At 45.4% G+C, this 27937-nt stretch overlaps 1 protein-coding gene across 13 annotated transcripts in view; it reads left to right on the top strand.

The window, feature by feature from the left end:
* WNK2 (WNK lysine deficient protein kinase 2) overlaps window positions 1-24047 on the top strand; it is a 133286-nt gene extending 109239 nt beyond the window's left edge. For 9 of the 13 annotated variants that reach the window (XM_027615274.2, XM_027615285.2, XM_027615286.2 and 6 more), the window contains one exon: window positions 21141-22790. In XM_027615274.2, coding sequence (XP_027471075.2) covers window positions 21141-21454 — 314 coding nt within the window. In that variant the 3' untranslated portion in view covers window positions 21455-22790. Of the gene's footprint in view, window positions 1-21140; window positions 22791-23858 lie in introns of those variants that run through there. The other 4 variants (XM_027615283.2, XM_027615281.2, XM_027615282.2 and 1 more) reach the window with 2 other exon arrangements.
* Window positions 24048-27937: the final 3890 nt, after the last annotated feature.

Below are 27937 nucleotides of genomic sequence, written 5' to 3'. Positions count from 1 at the left end.
TTTTCTATTTCATGTAAATTATCCAGTTTCGTTGCTAAAACTTTGTAAATCTGCTAATCTATTCAAAGAACTGACTTGTTTCATTTGTAATTCATTTGCTTTATTTTTTCATTATGATTTCCTATTTTCTACTTTATTATGTAAAGTTAGATTATTGATTTAAGATCTTGTTCAGTGTAGGCATTTGCAACTATAAGCTTGCTTCTGAGAAGTTCTTTTGCTTTACCTCATAAATGTTTATATGTATTGTGTTTTCCTTTTCATTTGTCTCGTTATTTTTAAAATTATGTTAATTACCATACATCATTAGTTTTTGATGTAGTGTTCCATGATTCATTGTTTGCATATAACACCCAGAGCTCCAATTCAGTACGTGCCCTCTTTAATACCCGTCACCAGGCTAACCCATACCCCTACCACCCTCCCGACTAGGACCCTCAGTTTGTTTCTCAGAGTCCATCGTCTCTCATGGTTCGTCTCCCCCTCCGATTTCCCCCCCTTCATTTTTCCCTTCCAGCTATCTTCTTCTTTTTTTGTTTTTTTTTTAACATATAATGTATTATTTGTTTCAGAGGTACAGGTCTGTGATTCAACAGTCTTGCACAATTCACAGCACTCACCATAGCACATACCCTCCCCAATGTCTATCACCCAGCCACCCCATCCCTCCCACCCCCCACCACTCCAGCAACACTCTGTTTGTTTCCTGAGATTAAGAATTCCTCATACCAGTGAGGTCATATGATACATGTCTTTCTCTGATTGACTTATTTCGCTCAGCATAATACCCTCCATTTCCATCCACGTTGTTGCAAATGGCAAGATTTCATTGCTTTAGATGGCTGCATAATATTCTATTCTCTATATATATACCATATCTTCTTTATCCATTCATCTGTCGACATCTTGGCTTTTTTTTTATATTTTTTTAAAGATTTTATTTATTTGAGAGAGAGAGAATGAGAGATAGAGAGCATGAGAGGGAAGAGGGTCAGAGGAAGAAGCAGACTCCCTGCTGAGCAGAGAGCCCGATGCGGGACTCGATCCCGGGACTCCAGGATCATGACCTGAGCCGAAGCAGTCGCTTAACCAACTGAGCCATCCAGGCGCCCCGACATCTTGGCTCTTTCCATAGTTTGGCTATTGTGGACATTGCTGCTATAAACATCAGGGTACACGTACCCCTTTGGACCCCTACATTTTTTTTTAAAGATTTTATTTATCTATTTGACAGAGAGAGACACAGTGAGAGAGGGAACACAAGCGGGGGGAGTGGGAGAGGGAGAAGCAGGCTTCCCACAGAGCAGGGAGCCTGACATGGGGCTCGATCCCAGGACCCTGGGATCATGACCTGAGCCGAAGGCAGCTGCTTAAAGACTGAGCCACCCAGGTGCCCCTCAGATCCCTACATCTGTATCTTTGGGGTAAATACCCAGTAGTGCAATTGCTAGGTCATAGGGTAGCTCTATTTTCAACTTTTTGAGCAACCTCCATACTGTTTTCCAGAGTGGGGCTGCACCAGCTTGCATTCCCACCAACACTGTAGGAGGGTTCCCCTTTCTCTGCATCTCTGCCAGCATCTGTTGTTTCCTGACTTGTTAATTTTAGCCATTCTGACGGGTGTGAGGTGGTATCTCATTGAGGTTTTGATTTGGATTTCCCTGATGCCGAGCGATGTTGAGCACTTTTTCGTGTGTCTGTTGGCCATTTGGATGTCTTCTTTGGAGAAATGTCTGTTCATGTCTTCTGCCCGTTTCTTGATTGGATGATTTGTTCTTTGGGTGTTGAGTTTAATAAGTTCTTTATAGATTTTGAATACTAGTCCTTTATCTGAGATGTCATTTGCAAATATTTTCTCCCATTCTGTTGGTTGTCTTTTGGTTTTATTGACTGTTTCTTTTGCTGTGCAAAAGCTTCTTATCTTGATGAAGTCCCAGTAGTTCCTTTTTGCCCTTGCTTCACTTGCCTTTGGCGATGTTTCTAGGAAGAAGTTGCTGCGGCTGAGGTCGAAGAGGTTGCTGCCTGTGTTCTCCTTTAGGATATTGATGGACTCCTGTCTCACGTTTAGGTCTTTCAACCATTTGGAGTCTATTTTTATGTGTGGTGTAAGGAAATGGTCCAGTTTCATTCTTCTGCATGTGGCTGTCCAATTTTCCTAACACCATTTGTTAAAGAGACTATCTTTTTTCCACTGGACATTCTTTCCTGCTTTGTCAAAGATGAGTTGACCACAGAGTTGAGGGTCCATTTCTGGGCTCTCTATTCTGTTCCATTGATCTATGTGTCTGTTTTTGTGCCAGTACCAGACTGTCTTGATGATGACAGCTTTGTAATAGAGCTGGAAGTCCGGAATTGTGATGCCGCCAGCTTTGCTTTTCTTTCCTCTGGCTATTCAGGGTCTTTTCTGGTTCCATAAAAATTTTAAGATTATTTGTTCCATTTCTTTGAAAAAAGTAGATGGTATTTTGATAGAGATTGCACTGAATGTGTAGATTGCTCTAGGTAGCATTGACATCCTCACGATATTTGTTCTTCCAGTCCATGAGCATGGGATGTTTTTCCATTTCTTTGTGTCTTCCTCAATTTCTTTCATGAGTATTTTATAGTTTTCTGAGTACAGATTCTTTGCCTCTTTGGTTAGATTTATTCCTAGGTATCTTATGGTTTTGGGTGCAATTCTAAATGGGATCGACTCCTTAATTTCTCTTTCTTCTGTCTTGATGTTGATGTATAGGAATGCCACTGATTTCTGTGCACTGATTTTATATCCTGCTACTTTACTGAATTCCTGTATGAGTTCTAGCAGTTTTGGAGTGGAGGCTTTTGGGTTTTCCACATAAAGTATCATAATCTGCAAAGAGTGAGAATTTGACTTCTTCTTTGCTGATTTGGATGCCTTTTATTTCTTTTTGTTGTCTGATGGCTGTGGCTAGGACTTCTAATTCTATGTTGAATAGCAGTGGTGAGAGTGGACATCTCTGCCGTGTTCCTGACCTTAGGGGGAAAGCTCTGTTTTTCCCCATGGGTTTTTCATAGATGGCTTTTATGATATTGAGGTATGTACCCTCTATCCCTATACTCTGAAGAGTTTTGATCAAGAAAGGATGCTGTACTTTGTCAAATGTTTTTTCTGCATCTATTGAGAGGATTATTGGTTCTTGTTCTTTTATTAATGTATTGTATCACATTGATTTGCAGATGTTGAACTAACCTTGCAGCCCAGGGATAAATCCCACTTGGTTGTGGTGAATAATCCTTTTAATGTACTCTTGGATCCTATTGGCTAGTATTGTGAGAATTTTTGCATCCATGTTCATCAAGGATATTGGTCTGTAATTCTTTTTGATGGGGTCTTTGTCTGGTTTGGGGATCAAGGTAATGGTGGCCTCATAAAACGAGTTTGGAAGTTTTCCTTCCATTTCTATTTTTTGGAACAGTTTCAGAAGAATAGATATTAATTCTTCTTTAAATGTTTGGTAGAATTCCCCTGGGAATCCATCTGGCCTTGGGCTTTTGTTGGGAGATTTTTGATTACTGCTTCAATTTCCTTAGTGGTTATAGGTCTGTTCAGGTTTTCTATTTCTTCCTGGTTCAGTTTTGGTAGTTTATACATCTCTAGAAATGCATCTGTTTCTTCCAGATTATCTAATTTGCTGGCATAGAGTTGCTCATAATATGTTCTTGTAATTGTTTGTATTTCTTTGGTGTTGGTTGTGATCTCTCCTCTTTCATTCATGATTTTATTTGGGTCATTTCTCTTTTCTTTTGGTAAGTCTGGCCAGGGGTTTATCAATCTTGTTAATTCTTTCAAAGAACCAGCTCCTAGTCTCGTTGATCTGTTCTACTGTTCTTTTGGTTTCTATTTCATTGATTTCTGCTCTGATCTTTATTATTTCTCTTCTCCTGCTGGGCTTAGGCTTTATTTGCTGTTCTTTTTCCAGCTCCTTTAGGTGTAAGGTTAGGTTGTGTATTTGAGACCTTTCTTGTTTCTTGAGAAAGGCTTGTATTGCTATATACTTTCCTGTTAGCACTGCCTTTGCTGCATCCCAAAGATTTTGAACAGTTGTATTTTCATTTTTCATTTGTTTCCATGAATTTTTTAAATTCTTCTTTAATATCCTGCTTGACCCATTCCTTCTTTAGTAGGATGCTCTTTAGCCTCCATGTATTTCTTTCCAACTTTCCTCTTGTGATTGAGTTCTAGTTTCAAAGCACTGTGGTCTGAAAATATGCAGGGAATGATCCCAATCTTTTGGTACCGGTTGAGACCTGATTTGTGACCTAGGATGTGATCTATTCTGGAGAATGTTCCATGGACACTAGAGAAGAATGTGTATTCTGTTGCTTTGGGATGGAATGTTCTGAATATATCTGTGAAGTCCATTTGGTCCAGTGTGTCATTTAAAGTCTCTATTTCCTTGTTGATCTTTTGCTTAGATGATCTGTCCATTTCAGTGAGGGGGAGTGTTAAAGTCCCCCACTATTATTGTATTGTTGTTGATGTGTTTCTTGCTTTTGTTATTAATTGTAATTGTCTGCTCCCATGTTAGGGGCATAGATATTTACAATTGTTAGATCTTCTTGTTGGATAGACCCTTTAAGTATGATATAGTGTTCTTCCTCATCTCCTATTATAGTCTTTGGTTTAAAATCTAATTTGTCTGATAAGAGGATTGCCGAATTGTCATTGCCAATTGTTATGTGTTACATTCAGGGTAACTATTGAAAGATATGAATTTAGTGCCATTGTATTGCCTATAAGGTGACTGTCACTGTATATTGTCCCTGTTCCTTTCTGGTCTATGTTACTTTTAGGCTCTCTCTTTGCTTAGAGGACCCCTTTCAATATTTCTTGGAGGGCTGGTTTCATGTTTGCAAATTCCTTTAGTTTTGTTTGTCCTGGAAGCTTTTTTTTTTTTTTTTTTTAAGATTTTATTTATTTGAGAGGGAGAGAATGAGAGACAGAGAGCACAAGAGGGAAGAGGGTCAGAGGGAGAAGCAGACTCCCTGCCGAGCAGGAAGCCCGATGCGGGACTCGATCCCGGGACTCCAGGATCATGACCTGAGCCGAAGGCAGTCGCTTTAACCAACTGAGCCACCCAGGCGCCCTGTCCTGGAAGCTTTTTATCTCTCCTTCTATTTTCAATGACAGCCTAGCTGGATATAGTATTCTTGGCTGCATATTTCTCTCGTTTAGTGCTCTGAAGATATCATGCCAGTCCTTTCTGGCCTGCCAGGTCTCTGTGGATAGGTCTGTTGCCAATCTAATGCTTCTACCATTGTAGGTTACAGACCTCTTATCCAAAGCTGCTTTCAGGATTTTCTCTTTGTCTCTGAGACTCGTAAGCTTTACTATTAGATGTCGGGGTGTTGACCTATTTTTATTGATTTTGAGGGGGGTTCTCTGTGCCTCCTGGATTTTGATGCCTGTTTCCTTCCCCAAATTAGGGAAGTTCTCTGCTATAATTTGCTCCAATATACTTTCTGCCCCTCTCTCTCCTTCTTCTTCTGGGATCCCAATTATTCTAATATTGTTTCTTCTTATGGTATCACTTCTCTCTAGAATTCTGCCCTCGTGATCCAGTAGTTGTTTATCTCTCTTTTTCTCAGCTTCTTTATTTTCCATCATTTGGTCTTCTATATCCCTAATTCTCTCTTCTGCCTCATTTATCCTAGCAGTTAGAGCCTCCATTTTTATTGCACCTCATTAATAGCCTTTTTGATTTTGACTTGGTTAGATTTTAGTTCTTTTATTTCTCCAGAAAGGGTTTCTCAAATCTTCCATGCTTTTTTCAAGCCCAGCTAGTATCTTTAAAATCGTCACTCTGAACTCTAGTTCCAACATCTTACTAATGTCCATATTGATTAGGTCCCTGGCAGATTAGGTCCGTTTGGGTTTTTTTGAGGTGATTTTTTTCCATCTTGTCATTTTGTCCAGAGGAGAAAAGATGAATGAGAACAAAATGCTAACAGGGTAACAACACCAGAAAAATATACACTAAACAAATCAGAAGAGACCTGAAACCAGGGGAAAAGAAAGAGAAAGAAAGAAAAAAGAGAAAAAAAGATAAACAGAATATGATCGAATATGATCAGGCAATTGCATAGATCAGTGCCACACACTAGATTTTGGGAATATTTTGGTCTATTAGAAGAAATTGCTTCCCAAAATTTTGAAGAAAAACTTACATATGTACAAAAATAAGGGTAAATATGATGGAGGGAATATGGCTGTAAAGATGAAAATTATAAAAGATTTTATAAAAGGAATTAATAAGAAGTTGGTTGAAAAAAGAAAGGATTTAAAAAAAAAAAAGGGAGAATGTGATCAGGCAGGAGACTAGAACAAAGCCATACACTAGAGATTTAGGATATATTTTGGTCTGTTAGAAGAAACTTGTATCCCAAAATTTTAAAGAGAGGACAACTTATATATGTATACCAAAAATAAGGTTAACTACTATGAAGGGATAGAATATGACTCTAAAAATGAAAAATAAAAAAGATTGATAAGATGTTGGTGGAAAAAGAAAAATTTTTTTTAAAAGTTAAAAAAAATTAACTTTGAAAGACTAAAGAATCATGGAGAAAAAGCCATGAATTCTATGTGCAGTGTTCCCCTAGCGCTGGAGTTCTCCCATTCTCCTTGATCGGTAAACTTGGTCTTGGCTGGCTGGCTGTTCGGGCTGATCTTCTGGGGGAGGGGCCTGTTGCTGGTGGTTCCCAAATGTCTTTGCCGGAGGCGGAATTGCCCCGCCCTTGTCAGTCCGGGCTAAACAAGCTGCTCCGGTTTGCTCTCAGGAGCTTTTGTTCCCTGCAAGCTCTCGGTACAGCCTTGGAGGACCAGGGTGAAAATGGTGGCCTCCCAATCTCCACCCGGAGGAGCTGAGAACTCGGGGTTCCGCTCCTCAGTGCGCCCCCAGAGAAAAGCAGTCACTCCCTTGTCCCCGGTCTCCGGCCGCAGTCCGTGCTCACCCGGCCTGTGACCGAGCGTTTCTATCTCTGGCACCCGACCCCGTGTGGAGTCTCCAAACCCAGCAGATCCCTGCGGTGCGCTCCCGCGCCGCTCCTCCTGGGGGAGGAAGGGGAGTCTCCCCGGCTCTGCCGCTTGTTGGGTCCCTGCTGGAGGAGCAGTGGCCCGACTGGGCCGCGGATCACAGTTTATGGCCACCCCCAGCTGAGAGCCCGCGCCTCGGCTCCGTCTCTGCAGCCGGCTTCCCCGCTCCGATCCCTGGGAGCTCTGCCGCACTCAGGCTCCCCCGGTCTCTCTGTGACCCCGAGGGTCCTGAGACCACACTGTCCCGCGAGGGCTCCACCCCCCGCTTAGCCACTGGAGCGACGTCCCTCCGCGGAGCCGGCTTCTAAAAGTTCCGATTTTGTGCTCCGCGGCTCTAGCACTTGCCAGAAGCGGCCGACGGAGGCCCCTCCCCCGCCGTCTATCCTCCCGAATATCGCCTCGGATTCACTTCTCCGCACGTCCTACCTTCCAGTAAGTGGTCGCTTCTCTGTTCAGAGAGTTGTCGCTACTCTCCTCTTCGATCTCCTGTTGAGTTCGTAGGTGTTCAGAATGGTTTGATCCCTATTCAGCTGAATTCCTGGGACCAGAAGAAATTTAGGTCTCCTACTCCATCTTGCTCTCAAGTTATTTTCTAATTTCCCTTGTGATCATTTCCTTGACCCTTCGGTTGTTTGAGTACGTTTAGTGTCTGTATATATGACAGTTCTAGCACTTTTGTTGTTACTGATTTCTGATTTCATTTATTGTGTTAGAAAAGATACTTTTAGTATTTCAATCTTTAGATTTGTATTATATTTATATTATTTGTTTTATTTATTGAGACTTGTTTTGTTGCCGTATATATGGCCTATTCTGGGGAGGTTCCATATGCACTTGAAAGGAAAGTGCATTCTGTTCTTGTTGGGTAGAATTTTATTAGGGCTAATTTGCTTATGGTACTTTCCAGGTTCTCTCTTTCCTTATTGATCAGTCTCATTGTTCTAACCTTTATTAAAATTAAAGTCTACAGTACTGTAGAACTGTTCATTTCTCCTTTCAAGGTTCTATGTTTGCATCATATAATTTGGGGCTTTATTTTAGGTGCATATGTTATTGTTATACTTTGATGTATCTATAATTGTCATACCTTGATGTATCAATTTTTATCAATATATGGTATTCTTCACCTCTTATAACCTTTTTTTTTTTTACTTAAAATCAGTTTTGTCTGGTAATAAAATAGCCACCCCAGCTCTCTTTTTCCATCTTTTTACTTGTAACTTCTTTGTGCCTTCGTATCTAAAGTCAATCTTTGATAGCAGCATATAGATTGACGATGCTTCTTTAACCATTCTGCTAATCTCTGCTTATTAATTGGAAGTTTAATACATTTACATTTAAAGTAATTAGGGATAAGGAAGGAATTCTGACTTTTAACTCTTTGTTTTCGGTTGTATAGGTTTTCATTTCTCAATTCCTCCAGTTATTGCCTTTAAAAAAATTTAGTTCTTTTGTATTGTATAATTTGTATTCCCTTCTTGACTTGGTTATATATTTTAGTTATTTTCTAATTGATTCCCATAGGGATTACAGTTAACATCTTAAAATGACCTAGTTTGATTGTATACATCTCCATCTCTCTCCCCCTTTGTATTTTTCCCCACTATTTATACACTGTGTGCCCATTAACATTTATTATTATTGCATAATGCATTTGCCCTTTAAGTCGTATAGGGAAAAAAGGAATTAAAACCAAAAGTACAGGATATTTATCTACGTAGTTACCTTCTTTATTTCTTCATGTGGCTTTTATCCTTCCACTTCAGTAAGACTCCCTTTACCATTTCTGGTAAGGCAGACCTTTTAGTAACAACTTGTCTTAGATTTGGTTTATCTTAGTTTCTCCATTTTTTTTTTTTAAGATTTTATTTATTTGACAGAGAGAGACACAACGAGAGAAGGAACACAAGCAGGGGGAGTGGGAGAGGGAGAAGCAGGCTTCCTCCAGAGCAGGGAGCCCGATGCAGGGCTCGATCCCAGGACCCTGGGATCATGACCTGAGCCGAAGGCAGATGCTTAACGACTGAGCCACCCAGGTGCCCCTCTCTTTCATTCTTTGAACAGTCATTCTTTTGGATATAGAATTCTTACTTGATATCTTTTCTTTCTGCACTTCAAGGAATTTTTTCCGTTCTCGCTCTCGCTCTTCTCCTGAGACTCCCATAATGTATATATTGGCCTGCTTAACAGTATCCCCCAGATCGCTCAGGCTCTGCATAGGTTTCTTCATTTTTTTTTTCTGCTCCTCACCCTGGATAACTTCAGTTGTATGGTCTCAAGTTTGCTGATTATTTAGGTGCTGCTCAAATCTGCTGTTGAGTCCCTCTAGCAGATTTTCAAATTTGTTAATATTTTTCAGTTCTGATATTTTTATTTAGTTCCTTTTATTATTTGTCTTTTTACTGATATTCTCATGATGTTCACATAGTTGTCCTGGTTTCAATCTGTACATGGTTTCCTCTAGCTCTTTGAGCATATTTAAAACAGCTGATTTAAAGTCTTTAGTCCAGGGGTGCCTGGATGGCTCAGTTAGGTGGCCAGCTCTTGGTTTCGGCTCAAGTCCTGATTTTGGGGTCCTGGCATCGAGCCCTGAGTCAGGCTCTGCACTCAGCAGAGAGTCTGCTTGAGGGTTCTCTTTCCTTCTCCCTCTGTCCCCCCCCCGCCCATGTGCTCTTGCTCTAAAACTAAATAAATAAATCTTAAAGTCTTTAGTCCAATGTCTAGCTTTCCTCAGCAACAGTTTCTGTTAATTTTTCCCTTTTAATGGGCGGTACTTTTCTGTTTTATTTCTGTACGACTTGTGATTTCTTGCTGAAAAACAGGCATTTGCATATTATAATTAATAATTCTAGAAATCAGATTCTCCTCTTTCCCAGTATTTGCTGGTTTTGGTGAAGGTTTAGCTTAAGTAATTGAGATTTCCGTGAATATCAGGAGCTTAAAAAACACCTCTCCCTGTCTTTACAGATTGACTCAGGCCTAGGGTACTCCTTCAACACTTAGCCAGGCCATTTACAATTTGCCTAAGTCTTCACTTCTTGCTTGCAGTGTGAGGAGTGGTGAAAGCTTAGGTTTTTCTCAGGTTTTTTTTTCTGACAATGTATCCTGAATAGAGCATGCACGTGGCTTTCTAAATTCTCAAGCACACACACACTTTTCAATGCCCTCATTTCCCAAAGAAACTCTCTCCCATGCTTTTCTACTATGGCTTTTAGGCAATCTTGATTGTAATCCTTTAGCCCCAAACAACTGTGGATTTTTAAATTGCCTTACAATGTTTTTGAGGAATGCCTGCCACTTTTCTGCCCTCAGAGTTCCAAATATGTACAGACAGATCTGTGTACCTTGTCAGTCCTTCGGGTGGCCCGTACACAGTTTAGAATAAACATACACAGTAATTTGTAAGGGGCGCCTGGGTGGTGTAGTCAGTTGGGTGCCTGAGTCTTGGTTTTGGCTTGGGTCAGGACTGTAGGGTTGTGAGATTGAGCCCTGCCTCAGGCTCCACACTGAGCACAGAGTCTCCTTGGTACTCTCTCTCCCTCTCTCTCTGCCCCTCCCACTCATGCTCTCTCTCTCAAAAAAAAAAAAAAAAAGTAGGGTGCCTGGGTGGCTCCGTTGAGTGACTGCCTTTGGCTCAGGTCATGATCCTGGAGTCCTGGGATCGAGTCCCACATCGGGCTCCCTGCTGAGCAGGAAGTCTGCTTCTCCCTCTGACCTTCCTCCCTCTCATGCTCTCTCTCTATCATTCTCTCTCTCTCTCAATAAATAAATAAATAAATCTTTTAAAAAAATAAATCTTTTAAAAATACTTGGTTTCTTTAAAAATAATAATTTGTAGTAAGATCTCTGCTCCCTCTAGAACCAAGGACCAGGTTCCCACACTGGGAACATAGGCTGCCCTCTTCAAGACAGCTATGAAACTAGGGATGGGCAGGGCCTGGGACCTATAAAAACACCACAGTGCTTTTCTTCTTAAAAGCTTGCCGAGGGACGCCTTGGTGGCACAGTTGGTTAAGCGTCTGCCTTTGGCTCAGGTCACGATCCCGGGGTCCTGTGATCAAGCCCTGTGTCAGGCTTCCTGCTCGGCAGGAAGCCTGCTTCTCCCTCTCCCTTTGCCTCCCCCCTGCTCATGCTCTCTCTCTCGCTCAAATAATAATAATAATAAAAAAACCTTAATAAAAAATTTGCCTTTTTCTTGATTGGTCTTTTACTTCTACTTGGTTGCTATAAACCTTTAACTGCTTTCTGGAGTTCTGAAAAAGTTAGTTTTGATAGTTTCTGGTTCTTTTCAATGCTTCTATGGAAGGATGGAAGTTTAAAGCTGCCTACTCTATTTTGCTTATCTCATTTGTACTGAGATACTGTGTTTGTGAACATTGTATCAGTTATTGAAAGAGGAATTTTTATAATTTCCCACTATGGTTGTGGGCTTGTGTATTTCCTACTGTAGTTCTGATTTTTCCTTTTGAGGCCATGTTATCAGTTATATTCAAATTCAGATATACGTCTTCTGTGTGAGTTGAATTTAAAGTATCTCTTATGATTTTTGCCTTTAAATCTAGTTTGTCTGAAATTGCTATAGCTATACTAGCTTCTGTTGGGTTATTATTTACATGGGATGGTTTCCTATCCTTTACTTTCAGTATTTCTACATCTTTGTTTTAGATGTATCTCTTATAAACAGCATATAATTTGGGTTTTTTATTTGATTCTGTTTTTAAATTTTGTCCATTCACATTTATTGTAATTGCATATACTGACCCTTGATCAGTATAGGACTTAGGGATGCTGACACCCTGCCCAGTCAAAAATCCACATAGAACTTTTGACTCCCCCAGATCTTAGCTACTGATAGCCTTACCATAACAGTTGATTAACATATATTTTCTATGTTGTATTATATACTGTACTCTTCCAGTAAACTAAGCTAGAGAAAAGGAAATGTTAAAATAATTTACAATAGTGCACTATAAAAAATCCACTTACAAGTAGACCTGCACAGTTCAAACCCATGCTGCTCAGGGCCTAAGTGTATATTTTAGCTTAAATCCATTATCTTACCATATATTTTGTATTTGTCCTGTCTGTTCCATGTTTCTTTTTCTCTCCTGTGTTCTTTGAATTTGTTAGATATATTTTCTTATTCTTTTCTTCCTCCCACTATTAGCTTGGAAATTTTACTTCCTCTTACTGCTCATTTAATGATTATTCTAAATACTATAGCATACATCTTTACATTATCACAGTGTACTTTTCTTTTACCAATTTCCCAGGCACTGGAAAGACCATAAAACACTTTCAGTGCTTTTACTCTGCTCCTAACATTTATTGTTTTCAATTCTATGTCGACTTTTAGTTTCACAATATCTTTCTTTTTTTTTTTTTTAAAGATTTTTATTTATTTATTGAGAGAGAGAATGGTAGAGAGAGAGCATGAGATGGAGGAAGGTCAGAGGGAGAAGCAGACTCCCTGCTGAGCAGGGAGCCCGATGCGGGACTCGATCCCGGGACCCCAGGATCATGACCTGAGCCAAAGGCAGTCGCTTAACCAACTGAGCCACCCAGGCACCCTCACAATATCTTTCTTATACATTTAATATTCATCTGTATCTGCATATTTATTAATTGTGCTTTTTCATTTCTTCTTGCCTTTAATCTTCCCTCTAGGAGCTTTTGTCTTCAGAATGTCCTTCAGCATATGTGTACCAGTAACTTATTTCTCAGTTTTTGTCTAAAAATAACTTTTAAAAAAGATTCATTTATGTGAGAGATCAAGCACCTGTAGGCGAGTGGGGGGAGGGGCAGAGGGAGGGGGACAGAATCTCAAGCAGACTCCCTGCTGAACACAACCCTGAGATTGTGACCTGAGCCGAAACCAAGAGTTGGACACTCAACCAAGTGATCACCCAGGCACCCCATAAAAATGTCTATTTCATTGTCACTTTTTTTTTTTTTTTTTTGGACAGCAAGACAAAAAAACACAAGCAGGGGGAGCGGGAGAGGGAGAAGCAGGCTTCCCGCGGAGCAGGGAGCCCGATGTGGGGCTTGATCCCAGGACCCTGGGATCACGACCTGAGCCGAAGGCAGATGCTTAACGACTGAGCCACCCAGGCGCCCCTCATTATCACTCCTGAAGGATAGTTTTAATGGGTATAGAATTCTAGGTTAGCAACAGTTTTCTTTAAGCACTGTAACATTGTCATTCTCTTGTTATTTGTCCCCCATTGTTCTTCTTTTAAGTGACCTGCCAGTGTGTTATTACTTTGAAGAGAATTCTTTTTCTTCTGGCTTCTATTAGTTTCGTTTCCAGAAGATGTATTATAAGATGCCTAAGAATATACATTTTTATTCTACTTAGAATTCATAGGGCTCCTTGACTCTACAGTTTCATTTCTTGGTCAAATTTGGATGTTTTTCTGCCATATCTTCCCATACTGCTGACCTACTCTCCTCCCCCTGTTTTCCTCCTGAGACTCCAGTCCATATTTAAGGTCCTTTACTCTATCCTTGGTCTCTTACATGTTTTCTCATCTTTTCTCTCTTGATACTTTATTCTGGATTATTTCCTTCAGATCTTTTAGTTCACTAAATTACTCTGTCTGTACTGCTATTAACCCTGTCAATTGAGATTTTAATGTCAGTTATTGTATTTTTTTTTTTAAAGATATTTGAGAGAGAGAGGTGGGGAAGGGGTAGGAGAGGGAAAAGAGAATCTCAAGCAGACTCCCTGCTGAGCATGGAGCCCAACACGGGCCTTGATCTCACAACCCTGAGATCACGACCTGAGCTGAAATCAAGTCTGCTGCTTAACAAACTGAGCCACCCAGGTGCCCCCAGTTATTGTATTTTTAAGTTGAAAATTTTGTATTTGTTTTCCACACCCCATCCACACCTGCTTTCTGTACTTCGAGTATTTCTTTCTTTTTCTTTTTCTTCTCTGACTTCTCTGGCTAGTATGATGTGGAATAAAAGTGGTGAGGGTGGACATCCTTGTCTTGTTCCTGATCTCAGGGAAGAGCTTTCAGTTTTTCCCCATTGATTTTTTTTTTTTTTAAAGATTTTATTTATTTATTTGAGAGAGAGAGAGAGAAAGAAAGAGCATGAGAGGGGAGAGGGTCAGAGGGAGAAGCAGACTCCCCACCAAGCAGGGAGCCCGATGTGGGACTCGATCCCAGGATCCCCATTGAACATGATGTTTGCTGTGGATTTTTCATATATGGCCTTTATCATCTCCAGGTATGTTAGCTCTAAACCCACTTTGTCAAGAGTTTTTTGATGAACGGGTGTTGAATTTTGTCAAATGCTTCTTCTGTATCTTTTGAAATAATCATATGGTTTTTATGTGTTCTCTTGTTGATGTGATGTATCACGTGATTTCCAAATACTGAACCACCCTTGCAACCCCAGGAATAAATCCCATCTGATTGTGGTGAATACTTTTTTTAATGTATTCTTGGATTCGGTGTGCTGAGGATCTTTGCATCTATGCTAATAAGAGATATTGGCCTGTAGTTCTCTTTCGTTGTGGTGTCGTTACCTGGTTTTGGTATCACGGTAATGCTGGCTTCATAGAATGACTTTGGAAGTTTCCCTTCGTCTTTTATTATTATTATTATTATTTTTTTGAATAGTTTGAGAAGAATCGGTATTAACTCTTCTTTAAATGTTTGGTAAAATTCACCTGTGAACTTTCATTTGTTGGGAGTGTTTTGATTATTGATGTGATTTCATTGTTGGTAACCAGTCTGTTCAGATTTTCTATTTTTTCCTGATTCGGTTTTGGGAGGTTAACTTATTTTTCTAGGAATTCATCCATCCCTTCTAGGTTGTCCAGTTTGTTGGCATGTAATTTTGCATAATACTCTCTTCTCTGATCTTTTGTATTTCCGTGGTGTTGGTGGTTACTGCTCCTCTCTCTCAGTTCTGACTTTGAGTCCTCCTTCTCTCTCTCTGTCTCTCGATGAGTCTGGTGAAAGGTTTGTCGATGTGTTGATCTTTTCAAGGAACAAGCTCCTGGCTTTTTCGCAACGGGTTTGCCTCCAGAACACAGGTGTCGTGAAAACCACCGCTCAACCTAAACCAAAATGGGAAAGGAAAAGACTCACATCAACATCGTCGTCATTGGACACGTAGATTCGGGCAAGTCTACCACTACTGGTCATCTGATCTACAAATGTGGTGGGATCGACAAAAGAACTATCGAAAAATTTGAGAAGGAGGCTGCTGAGATGGGAAAGGGCTCCTTCAAGTATGCCTGGGTCTTGGATCAACTGAAAGCTGAACGTGAACGTGGTATCACCATTGATATCTCCCTGTGGAAATTCGAGACCAGCAAGTATTACGTGACCATCATTGATGCCCCAGGACACAGAGACTTTATCAAAAACATGATTACAGGCACATCTCAGGCTGACTGTGCTGTCCTGATTGTTGCTGCTGGTGTTGGTGAATTTGAAGCCGGTATCTCCAAGAATGGGCAGACCCGTGAGCATGCCCTTCTGGCTCACACACTGGGTGTAAAACAACTGATTGTTGGTGTTAACAAGATGGATTCCACTGAGCCACCCTACAGCCAGAAGAGATATGAGGAAATCAGAAAGTCGGCACCTACATTAAGAAAATTGGCTACAACCCCGACACAGTAGCATTTGTGCCAATTTCTGGTTGGAACGGTGACAACATGCTGGAGCCAAGTGCTAACATGCCTTGGTTCAAGGGATGGAAAGTCACCCGTAAAGATGGCAATGCCAGTGGAACCACACTGCTTGAAGCTGTGGATTGCATCCTGCCACCAACTCGTCCAACCGACAAGCCCTTGCGTCTGCCTCTCCAGGACGTCTACAAAATTGGTGGTATTGGTACTGTCCCTGTGGGCCGAGTCGAGACTGGTGTTCTTAAACCTAGGATGGTGGTCACCTTTGCTCCAGTCAATGTTACAACTGAAGTAAAGTCTGTTGAAATGCACCATGAAGCTTTGAGTGAGGCTCTTCCTGGGGACAACGTGGGCTTCAATGTCAAGAACGTATCTGTCAAAGATGTTCGTCGTGGCAATGTGGCTGGTGACAGCAAAAATGACCCACCCATGGAAGCAGCTGGCTTCACGGCTCAGGTGGTTATCCTGAACCATCCAGGCCAAATCAGTGCTGGATAGGCACCTGTGCTGGATCGTCACATGGCTCACATTGCTTGCAAGTTTGCTGAGCTGAAGGAGAAAATAGATCGTCGATCTGGAAAAAAGCTGGAAGATGGTCCCAAGTTCTTGAAATCTGGTGATGCTGCCATTGTTGATATGGTTCCTGGCAAGCCTATGTGTGTTGAGAGCTTCTCTGACTCTCCTCCTTTGGGCCGTTTTGCTGTTCGTGACATGAGACAGACGGTTGCTGTGGGTGTCATCAAAGCAGTGGCCAAGAAGGCAGCTGGAGCTGGCAAGGTCACCAAGTCTGCCCAGAAAGCTCAGAAGGCTAAATGAATATTATCCCCAATACCTGCCACCTCAGTCTTAATCAGTGGTGGAAGAACGGTCTCAGAACTGTTTGTGTCAATTGGCCATTTAAGTTTAATAGTAAAAGACTGGTGAATGATGACAGTGCATCGTAAAACCTTCAGAAGGAAAGGAGAATGTTTTGTGGACCATGTTTTGTGTGTGTGTGTGTGTGGCAGTTTTAGGTTATTAGTTTTTAAAATCAGTACTTTTTAATGGAAACAACTTGACCAAAAATCTGTCACAGAATTTTGAGACCCATTAAAACAAACGTTTAATGAGGAAAAAAAAAAAAAAAAGGAACAAGCTCCTGGTTTTATCGACCTGTTCTATTGTTTTTTTAGTTTTCATTTATTTCTGCTCGAATCTTTAGTATTTCCTTCCTTCTAGTGGTTTGGAGTTTTGTTCTTCTTTTTCTAGCTCCTTTAGGTGGAAGGTTAGGTTGTTTGAGATTTTTCTTGCTTCTTGCAGTAGGCCTATAGTGCTCTAAACTTCCCTCTTCCAACAGCTTTTGCTGCATCCCAGTGATCTGGACCGTTGTGTTTTCATTTTCATTGGTCTCCATGTACTTTTTTATTTCCTCTTTGATTTCTTGGTTGACCCATTAATTCATTGTTTAGTAGCATGTTGTTTAGTCTCTACATATTTGTGTTCTTTCCAAATTTTTTACTTCTGGTTGATGTCTACTTTCATACTGTTGTAGTCAAAAAAGATTCATGGCATGACTTCAGTCTTCTGTAATTGTTGAGACTTGTTTTCTGGCCTAATGTATGGTCTATTCTGGAGGATGCTCTGAGTGCACTTGAAAAGAATGTGTATGCTGCTGTTTGGGGGTGGGTTGTTCTGAATATATCTGTTGGATCCATCTGGTCCAGTCTGTCATTCAGAGCCACTGATTCCTTGTTGATTTTCTGTGTGGATGATCTCTCCATTGATGTTAGTAGGGTGCTAAAGTCCAGCCAGACCAGACGTCTGCTCCGGGTCCAGGACTGGGGCCGTAGCTGGACTGCTGTGTGTGGTTATTGTCCCCTCTCCCTGGGCAGGAGTCACTCTGGAGTGATGTCGGCCCCTGTCAGCACTGCTTGCACACTGCCAGCTTGTGGTGCTGCTTTGGATGGGTTCTGGCCAGGTGTGTACTGGAGGGGCAGGTCTGTAGGAGAACTCAGGGGCGGGGCGTGCAGATTAGCAAGTTTTGTCCAGGTCAGCTGTAGGAGGGGATCAGAGGTGCTCAAAACTCGTGCAGAAGCTGGCCAGGTTGGAGGTGGGCATGCCCAGCAGCTGGGGCATGCTGTTAGCAGTATAGGGGGACACTATTCCTGCTGCCCTGGTTCCCAGAGGTGTCCACGTATCTAGGGAGGGAAGTAGCACCCACGAGGTCTTTTGTTCTTGGCAAAGTCTCCCAAACGTCCCTGGCCCTCCAGCACTTGCTCTGAGATTAGCAGTCAGTGTTCTCGTAGAACCCAGCATTTTTCAGACCGTTGCTTCTATGCTATCTCAGCCTGGCTATTTGTTGTGCTGCCTCTTTAAGGCCAAGGATCCGTTTCCTCTCGCCCTCCAGGCTCTCCCAGAACTGGGCTGGCTGAGTTTTGAAGTTTCGGGTGTTACGCCCTGCTGATTGTAAGACCTGGTGTAATTCTGCCCCCCTCATTTTCATGCGGGTTCTCTGTGCCTGAGGCATCCCTCCCTCCTGCACAGTCCTGAGTCTGGTTGGATCCCAACTGCGTCTCCACCCTTCCTGCTTTGATGTGCTCTCTTCTCAGCATTTTGCTGTGGAGAGTCTGCTCGGCTAGTCCTCAGGTCACTTCCTGGGTTATTTACCCTGAGGTGGGTGTTATCTAGGTGGGTCCTGGGATGAGGGGAGCTGCGGATCCTCCTACTCCACCATCTTCCCCGGAAGTCCGCTGTATTCTTTTTTATAAGTTCCCAGCTCTCTGCCAAAATTCTCAATCTTTTTTTTTTTTAAAGATTTGTTTATTTGATGGAGAGAGACCCAGCGAGAGAGGGAACACAAGCAGGGGGAGCGGGAGAGGGAGAAGCAGGCTTCCCGCGGAGCAGGGAGCCCGACGCGGGGCTCGATCCCAGGACCCTGGGACCATGACTTGAGCCGAAGGCAGACGCTCAGCAACTGAGCCACCCAGGCACCCCTTGTCTTTCTTTCATATAGTATTTTACAGTTTGTTTCACCCAGTGTTCCTTTATAGTGACTTGTCTTTTACCTTTTTAAGTTGTATGGGATGTTTTGCTTGAAAATTTGCCTGTAAAACCGAGGCCTAGAAATTGGTCTTATATCGTTTTCATTGGTCTTTGAGCACCTTTTCACATTCTTACTGGCCATCTTTTATAAAGAGAGTGGTCAGGGTTCTTTACCTTTTAAAAGTTGAATTATCTCTTGATTATGGATTTGTGGGAATTCATTATGTATTCTTTCACACATTTACACATCATGGATACATTCTATCAGTCTGTGGCTTGCCTTTCATTTTTTTAATGGTGAATGTGAAATGGCAGATGTTTTAATATTGTTGAGGTCCAGTTTATCCCATCACTTAATTTTTTTGTTCTATATTAGGGATCTTTGCCTCTGTCAAATCCAGATAGTCTATTATGTTCCTGTGGGTTTTTTTTTTTTTTCTAGAAGTTTCATTGTTTTAGCTGCTGCCTTGAGGCCTGCAAGCCACTTCAAATTACCCGTATGGTTTGATGTGGGGGTCTTTTTTCCCCCTGTATGGAGATCTGGTTGTTAAAGCACCTTCCTTTCCACACTGAATCGCACAGACATTGGTCAGGTGGTCATTTTTGAGTCCACTTCTGAACTCACGTTTTTGTCACACTGAGCTATTTTTCATCCTAATGACAGTACCACACCCCCTTAAGTACTGCAGCTTTATACTATATGTAGTACCTAGGAGGGCACAACCTCCAACATCAGTCTTCTTCAAGAATTTAATTTTTCAAGGCACCTGGGTGGGTCAGTCAGTTAAGCATCTGCCTTCGGCTCAGGTCACGATCCCAGGGTCCTGGGAGGGAGCCCCGCATCGGGCTCCCTGCTCGGCGGGAAGCCTGCTTCTCCCTCTGCCTCTGCGGCTCCCCGTGCTTGTGCTTGCTCTCGTGCTGTCAAATAAACAAATAAAATCTAGAAAAAAAATTGGTCCTTAATATTTCCATATACATTTTAGAAGCTTTAAGATTTTTTTTATTTATTTGACAGAGAGAGAGCAAGAGCAGGAACACAAGCAGGGGGAGTGGGAGAGGGAGAAGCAGGCTTCCCGCCGAGCAGGGAGCCCGATGCGGGGCTCGATCCCAGGACCCCGGGATCGTGACCTGAGCCGAAGGCAGACGCTGAACGACTGAGCCACCCAGGTGCCCCTGGAAGCCTCTTTCTACAAATTTTGATTGGGATCGTATTGAGTCTGTTCTTCAACTGGGTGAAGTCTGACCTATTAGCAATACTAAGTGCTCCTGTGAACATGGCATCTGTTTCACTGTGTCTTTTTAATTTTCTCTCAGCAAACTTTTGTAGGTGTTACACATCTTTTATTAAATGTATCCCTAGGTAAGTGACGTTTTGGAATATGGATATAAATTGTTCTTAAACTTCATTTTCCAGTTGTACATTGCTAGTATATAAACTCTGTATCTTGTGTCCTGCCATCTTGCTACATTTGCTTGTTCTGGAAATCAGTTTTATAGTCTTGGGTTTTCTCCAAGCGCAGTCTTGTCCTCTGCAAATGAGAATGGGTTTTCTTTTCCTTTTCTAGTCTATGGCTCTCTTCTTTTTCTTGCTTTGGCTGGGACTTCCCACACCATGGGGACTGGGAGCAGGGTGGGCTATGGGGGAAGAGCATTTGGCATATTCCATAGCAACGTAGGTTTAGGTGCAGGTTCCATAGAGGCCCTCACAGATGGGGGACGCGTCCTCCAGCCTTGGCTGCCGTCCTCTCTGTGAAGGAGTGTGGAACTTCTCCGCCGCTCTTCCTGCATCTGCGGAGAGCATCACACAGGGTTGTTCCTTGCAGTGTAATTGGGGAAAGGGGCAGTGATATCCACGGGGAGCACAGCCTTGCATTTCTGGGGCTGACTCCACCTGGCTGTGCTCTTTTTACCGTTGCTTTATTAGATCTGCCTGTGCTTCAGGCGTTGAAGGCTATTGGTCTGTAATCTCTGTGGCCTCAGTTTTCTGTATCACGCTCATGTTGGGCTCACCAACCATCTCCACTCACTTTCCCATTCTTGTGCTGCTTCTCCCTTTCGGGTGTGGAGAGTGGAGGGCCTGCCCTGCCACGGGCTTCTCGTCTCTGGTCCTTCCGTGGAAGTCCTGAGGTGGGGTGTGCAGTCCCTCACTGTGCCCACAGGGGTCAGGCCCCATGGGGTGCACTTTGGCCCATGGACAGCTGGGCCATGGGGTGGCCAGGCTGCAGCTTTGCGGAGACAGGGAGGGCACTGGCTGCTTCTTGGCCCCATGCTGTCACTCTGGTATCAGCCATTAGGGGGCATCCCGTGGCAAGTCCTGAGACTTCTCTGCTGAGGATAGAGCATCTGTGGGGATCCCTGGGGAGGCCAGCTGTTGGCAGCCACATGTGCCTTCCTCTTCTTGTCTCGTAGATGAACGCCCCTCGAGCAGCAGTGGGGACACCATGTCTGACCCCAGCGCCCAGCCCTCTAGCCACCGCGGCCATTCCTGGAACCACCCCAGCCCTGCCCATGCCAGGTACTGCCCTTTCCGGCCTACCAGCCCCACCCTGTGCCCGGCCTCTGGGCCGGTACGGAATCCTGTTCCCCCCTCCAGGGTCCTGGGGGCCCTGGGCGGCCCAGGTGGGCAGCCAGAGCCCCAGCCCCCGGCTGGGCTCGGGTGCAGCAGGTGTGCCTGCACTGCCGGTGTTCTTGAGGCCACCTGTGGTCAGCGCGCCTGGCCCTAGACTGCGAATCACGTAGCTCTCTCTTACCACTCGGCGGCTGGACGCGTGGAGCTGACCAGTTGGGAGGAGCCTGGGTGGGGCTTGGCCTCTGAGTCCTGCCCCGCCTGCCCACGGGTGCCTGGCGAGGGGGCCGGCGTGTGGGCAGCAACGCTTGCTTCCTTTACTGTGCAGACCCTGCTCCCTCTTAGGTTTCCACGGTCTACACGTGCCTCCTTTGCACCCTGTACTTGAATCGATGGTTAGAACATTGTAATCACCCTGCAGAAGTCCAGTGCCTTGAATTCCAGCTTTTCTGTTGCCTGATAGAAAGAGATGTTAAAAAAAAAAAAAAATCACTTGTTGAAAAAACTGTATTTCATTTTGATAACTGGCTTGTGCATTGATATATGGCCCATTTTACACTGCAGATACGAATGGTTTATAAATCTGAAGCTAAAGCCTGACTTTAGATTTCTGTTGTACGTGAGGTCTCCCTGGGCTGCTCCAGTCCCTGATAGCAGATAGACGGACACCCCCTGCCCCCAGCGGCAGTGCTCTGGGTGCTGCCAGCAAGCCACCCAGGGATGTGTGCTTCTTGGGACAGCATGTTGCTGGCAGCAGGTCTCTCAGTAAGGAACATGAGCAGCTGTGTTTGGCTGTGCAGAACCTGCCGGAAAGTGCTAGATGAGCAGACACACCCTCTTGACCCAAAGCTTGTGAGGCACAGGCAGGCCACCCACCCTGCAGAGACCGCATGGCGCCCTAAGCTCGGGTTCTGCTGACCCTCCTGCCAGCTGTGCTCCCTTTTCCACCATTTCTACGGAGGCCTGTGTGCATGCAGGTTGCCCTGCCTGGGCTGGGAGAACCCCTCTCCTGGAGATTTTGGTGGGACTTCTCCCAGATGGGCACTACACAGCCCCAGGGGGAGCTGCAGTCCCTGTTCCTCATGGCCAAGATGTTTCCCGTGTCCCCTCAGAAGGCAGCTGCCTTCGGCTGCCTAGCTGTGAACTGTATAGTTCTGCTGTACTGTGGGACCTCACGAGGACCGGGTAAATGATTTTAAGTGTATTATTCCATCAATTCAGTTAGAATTGAGTTTTCTGGGTGATTAGGCAGTCTTCTGCTAAGGCACGATGATGTAATAAGAGATTTCTGTTCTCTGTAACGTGCCCTTGGTCCCTTGGGGGAGAATTCCATGCACCTGGTTCCTGAGGGTGGTGGGAGCCACCCTCTCCTGCTCTCTCCATCTGCCCACTGCACCAGAGGTGAGATTTGGGATTCTGGCCTCGTACATGTATGGTCAGTGGCACGCAATCCCCAAGAGATTGTATATATGAAGGAGAAAAATAAACATTTTTGCTTGAAAACAGTGTGGAACAACATCTTTTCCTTACTCTCTGCCCATGTAAAAGCTGAAGCAGCCAGGCTCCCAGGCTGTCCTGGGCACAGCCTCACACACTCAGCTCCTCCCCTACTGTGGACACTGTGCCCACGAGGCCGGGGTGGCTGTGAAGAGCCTATGGATTGAATGGTGGGTGCTATGTCCCCAGCAGGAGCCACAGGTGGATGCTGAGCTGGTTGGGGATGAAAGTGGGGTGTTAGGTGGGACCCCACATTTTCTGCACATGGTGCTCACCAGCTGTGGCCTGGGACCTGAGGACCCAGCTCTGCTGCCCCTGGGCCTGTATGCTCAGCTTCCTGCCACTCTGGACTTGAACTGCATTTAGACATTCAGTGGGCTCTTCCCCATGGAGGGTTTGAATCTCACGGGCAACTAAAAGGTGCCTCTGACCCCTGTCCACGTTGCCTGACTTGCACAAAGCCAGGCTAGCAGACCTGGGGCTAGGTGAGCTCCTTTGTGCCTTCTCCTGGATCCGCATTGGGCTTACAGAGGACATGAAGGTCGGAGCAGGTTCGAGTCTGGGGAGGGCCCTAGCGGCACTTGGTACCTGTCTGCTGCCGACCCACCCTCGATGGCATCGCGCTCAGTGGTCTGTGCTCCTGCCCACACCCTGTACACACTCACGCTGGGGTTTGTGGTGCCTCCTGGCCCAGCCAGCTGAGAGGCAGTCAGGCTTTATGCCCATGCTCTTGGAAGGAGGGGACCCCCTTTTCAGAACCAGTGCAGACCCCATGGCCCCATCTGGTGCCTCATCTAAGCACTGGCCCTGGGCAGAGCTGAGCCATCTCAGGGCAGCTGCTGCAAACGTGCAGGTGCCGGGAGGCCCTGCCTGGTCCTGGGCAGTGGCCCGTGCAGAAGCTGGCCCGATGGCAGAGGCTGCCTGGGGTCTGCCTGCACAGTGTGGGGACCACGGGCCACCGGCTCCCCACGGAATATGACTGTGCTGGCAACGCTGTTCCACCTTCCAGGGCCTTGTGTGACCGAGCTGGGCCTGTAATGAGCTGTGGCGGTTTTGTTTTCTAGATTCTGAGAGTGAGAAGCCCGACTGAGCCCAGGCAGGCCAGCCCGACCCCGACGCCAGGCCCCGTGTCGTCACACGTGGAGAAGGCGAGTCCACGCCTCGTGTCCAGTTCACGCTGTTTTGTAACCACTTTCTAAGCATTTTTTATTCACAACTGGAAACACAAACATAATACGAGAATAAAGAATATTTTGGGGGAAAAGGGACTTTGGTTTTTCAAGCTCTGTCCTGTCTGGTGGCCTGAGACAGTAGGAAGCGAGTGAGGGGTGCTGGAGCATGTCCTGGGACCATGCAGCAGGACAAGGCTGGGGGCACCCTTGGCCGAGGGGTTCCCGGTGTGGTGGGGAACGTGCGTCATTAAGTGGCACTTTACAGTGCACCTGTTAGCCCAGGGTCCTCAGGTTGGGACAGCAGCGGGCACAGGCTGGACAGGTGATGCTCAGAAGCAGCCGAGGCTGAGGATCGATTTCAGGCACCCTCCCCATCACACCGGGGCAGCCCTGGTCTCTGGTAGCACCAGCCCCTGGGAGGCCAAGCAGCAGCGCCCATCTGAGGTGACAACCCTCCACCTGTCCACATTTGGGCCTTGGCGCACACAGCTCCATTCATTTTGCTGACGTGGGGGCTCCCCTGCTCTGTGTCTCTGAAGCTTGACACCCACGCTCTGGGCACAGGGCAGCCACCACAGCCTAAGACCTGTGGCTATGGTGGATGGCAGGGCCAGGCTGCTGGCCCCGGCAGGGCTGTACCCCCAAAAGAAAAATGGGAAGCCTGCAAGCAGCCTCACAGAGACATGCGGTAGAAGAACTGCCGTGTGGCCTGGCCCAGGGGGTGGGAGCTCACCCTGGAGCGCAGCTCAGGGGTCCCACTCATCAGGATGAGAAGTTAGAGCTTTGTTGTCATTAATCTTGGATGGCAACTCAGCGCTCCCTTCAGTGGTGAATGGAGGGCAGGGCCAGCAGCACCTGGGGCGTGCCACCGCCAGAGCCCCGGACGCTGCAGAGGACCTGCAATTGTCACAGGTGATCTACATTCAACGTGACAAAATAACAGCCTGAGACGCAACTCCTATCCAACTGGTTGATAAAAGCAGAGCAGCTCGGGCTTTGCAGGGGACGTGCACATGTGGTTTGGGGACGTTCGTGAGGACTGTCCACCCCAGCGCTCTCCAGCTCTGCATGCCGCTGCTCAGCCCTGCCCTAGCACATGTCTGGGCCCCGGTCCCTGCGATGGAACAAAGAAGGCCAGCGCGCAGCCAGACGGAACGACATCCTGTGTTTTCTCTTTGTCCCCGTCTGTGGCTGTTCCTAGTTTTTTCCTGGCACTACTAATGCACAGTTTACCTTTTCATCCTTTTAAGCAAGTAATAGTATAAATACTAACGGTAAATATGATGAGGGCAGAAGGCTGGAGGCCCAACGGGCTCGTACACAGTCCCAACAGCACCTGGACACAAGGACCTGGGGGGCCCAAGAGTTCCTTCCGAATCTGAGTAGACAGCACCCAGATTCCTTTCCGTGGGCGATGGATCTGGGCCAGGGAGACTGGGATGGAACACCTGTTCACACCACAGCTCAGGTGAGGGCTTAACCCACTTCCCCTAGTCGGCATCCCCTACTTCCTGGGACCCCGAGAAGCAGTATCTGCCCTACTCCCACTCTGGGAATATTAGGGCCCTTCCTGCAAAGGGGGACTGTCCTCTTGAAGCAGCTCTCGATTGCCATGTTGCTCGGCACAGGTGGAGTGATAGGCTGGTGACGGTCATGGGCAAGCTGCCACCCAAGGGGGGCCCTGCACACCCAGCAGGTCTCCGGAACCCCCAGGGTAAGCCCCAATCCCCCATCTCAGAGTCTAAGATTCCCTGTGCTGCCTGTGCTGGCCTCCCCCAAGATGTGCCCCTGCTTCGGACATGGCTGTCTGGGCACCTCTGCCCCCCCGCTGCTGCCCACCCTCCCAAGGGCCCCTCATTCTCCTGCTGCTCCAGCACTCCTCTCTGGCCCTCTCATGCCCTCAGGATCTCCCCTGCACTGAGTCCTGTCGCAAGGCTGGTGGGAACCACTCACCAGACCCCACGAGGGGGTCCTATATATGTATCTCACTTGTCACACTTGGCTTCAAGCTTCCCAAGGGAGAACTCAAGCGCATCCCAGAACAGTCCTCAGTGAGCACAGTGGTTGCACGGTGAGCTGTGGCTGAAAGCCAAACCCTCCTTTGGGCAGAAGCCTGCAGCTGTGGCTACTCATCACTATTTACAGGATTTCTGGACTGGAACGCACCTGCCCTGCACCTGGTGCCTTCCCAGAGCCGCCGGGCCTAGCCCAGGCTCTCCCAGAACAGGGATGGCACCACTGTCCAGGTTCACCCAAGCTCTTCCCACGGGGCCAGGCGCTGAGCTGCAAACTCTGCTCCCAATTCTCGTTCTGCCCTAGAGAGCTCCCCCAGCCCGCTCTCCTGCAGTGCCGCCCGTGGTCTGTGTGCATCCGCTCCGGGTTGAAGAGCTTAAGTTCTGAAACATGCATCTTATTAAAGGGCTGGTTGGTTCTCTGTGACCTGGGAAAACCCAGTAAAACAAAAGAAAGAATCCCCCAGGGTTCCAAGCACCCCGGCTATGCCATTCTAGCACTACATTTGTAGGTCATAAATAATTCTGTAGTCTAGCCTGGGAGTCAAGCCTTATTTTTTTGGGAAGCAGTGTGTCTCAGGCTGCCACCCCAGAATGCCAGATGGGGCAGTTTAAACAACTTACATACATTTCCCCCAGTTCTGGAGTCTGGAGTCTAAGATCAAGGATGGGCAGGCCTGGTTTCTCCTGAGTCGTCTTCTCTGGTGTGTGTGTGTGTGTGTGTGTGTGTGTGTGTGTGTGTGTGTGTGTGTGTGTGTGTGTGTGTGTGTGTGTGTGTGTGTGTGTGTGTGTGTGTGTGTGTGTGTGTGTGTGTGTGTGTGTGTGTGTGTGTGTGTGTGTGTGTGTGTGTGTGTGTGTCTGCCCTCTTGCCTGTGGTCACCTGGCCTCTCTGTGTGCATGTGGGAAGAGTGCATAAGCTCTACTCTCTCCTTCTAATAATGGCATTAATCCTCTCAGATCAGGGCCCCACCCAAAAGGCTGCACTGGACCTTACTTACCCCCATAAAGGCCCTCTCCCCAATGCAACCATCAACATATGAATATTAGAAACATACACATTCAGTTGGGGACACACGCCTTATTAAATCGTTTTGATACACAATTTGTACAATGTAAACTGTATACTTGTCTACTTGCACACACATATTTTAAAACTAAGTAAATACCAACTTGGTGCGCATGCACACACACACATGCACAGGAGGAAGAGTGGGGGTCAAGACCTAATTCTGGCAGAAAACTGAAAGGAATGATCCACTGCTCCCTTTGCTGGGCCCCACGTGAGCCATGGGTAGATGGCGCTGAGCATCCCTCCCTGATCCTAAAGCATCATCATCATGAACAGGAGGACAGTGGTCAGTGGTGAACACACAAGGCCAGCTGTGCAGGGCCGGTCAGCACACCAACACTGAGGACCACAAAGCTCCTGGTTTAGAACTCAAACACACAGAACCACAGAAGAGAGGGAAAGGGGAACAGAGAACAGATGAGTTAAAGATAAATCAAATTACAAGATGAGATGCCTAACTATATCTACAGACACATTTTATAATGGTATGTAAATGGTCTGATCACTTTAATGAAAACAAACGATCAGATTTTAAAAACCAGCTACATGTTGCACACAAGAAAGCTATTTATAAATAAAGACACATAGCTAAGGTAAAAGGATTGACCAAAATATACCATCCTAACATCAATCAATGGAGTGACTATTAATATCCAACAATGCAAATTTCAGAGCAAAGCTTATTATGAGGACAAAGATGATCATTTCATAATAAAAAGGGGCCAACTCATCAAGAAAACACACAATTCAAAATGTTTATGCTCCTAATAACAGAGTTGCAAAATATATGAGGAAAACACAACTGCAAAGAGAAATGGACAAATCCACAATCACAGTCTGATATTTCAATGTCCCTCTCTCAACTAATAAAATAAAAAACCACTGTAATA

This window comes from Zalophus californianus, chromosome 13, assembly GCF_009762305.2.
Source record: "Zalophus californianus isolate mZalCal1 chromosome 13, mZalCal1.pri.v2, whole genome shotgun sequence".
Classification (NCBI taxonomy): Eukaryota; Metazoa; Chordata; class Mammalia; order Carnivora; family Otariidae; genus Zalophus; species Zalophus californianus.
The sequence above is the reverse complement of the archived record's forward strand: the minus strand, read 5'-3'. Positions and strand labels throughout refer to the sequence as shown.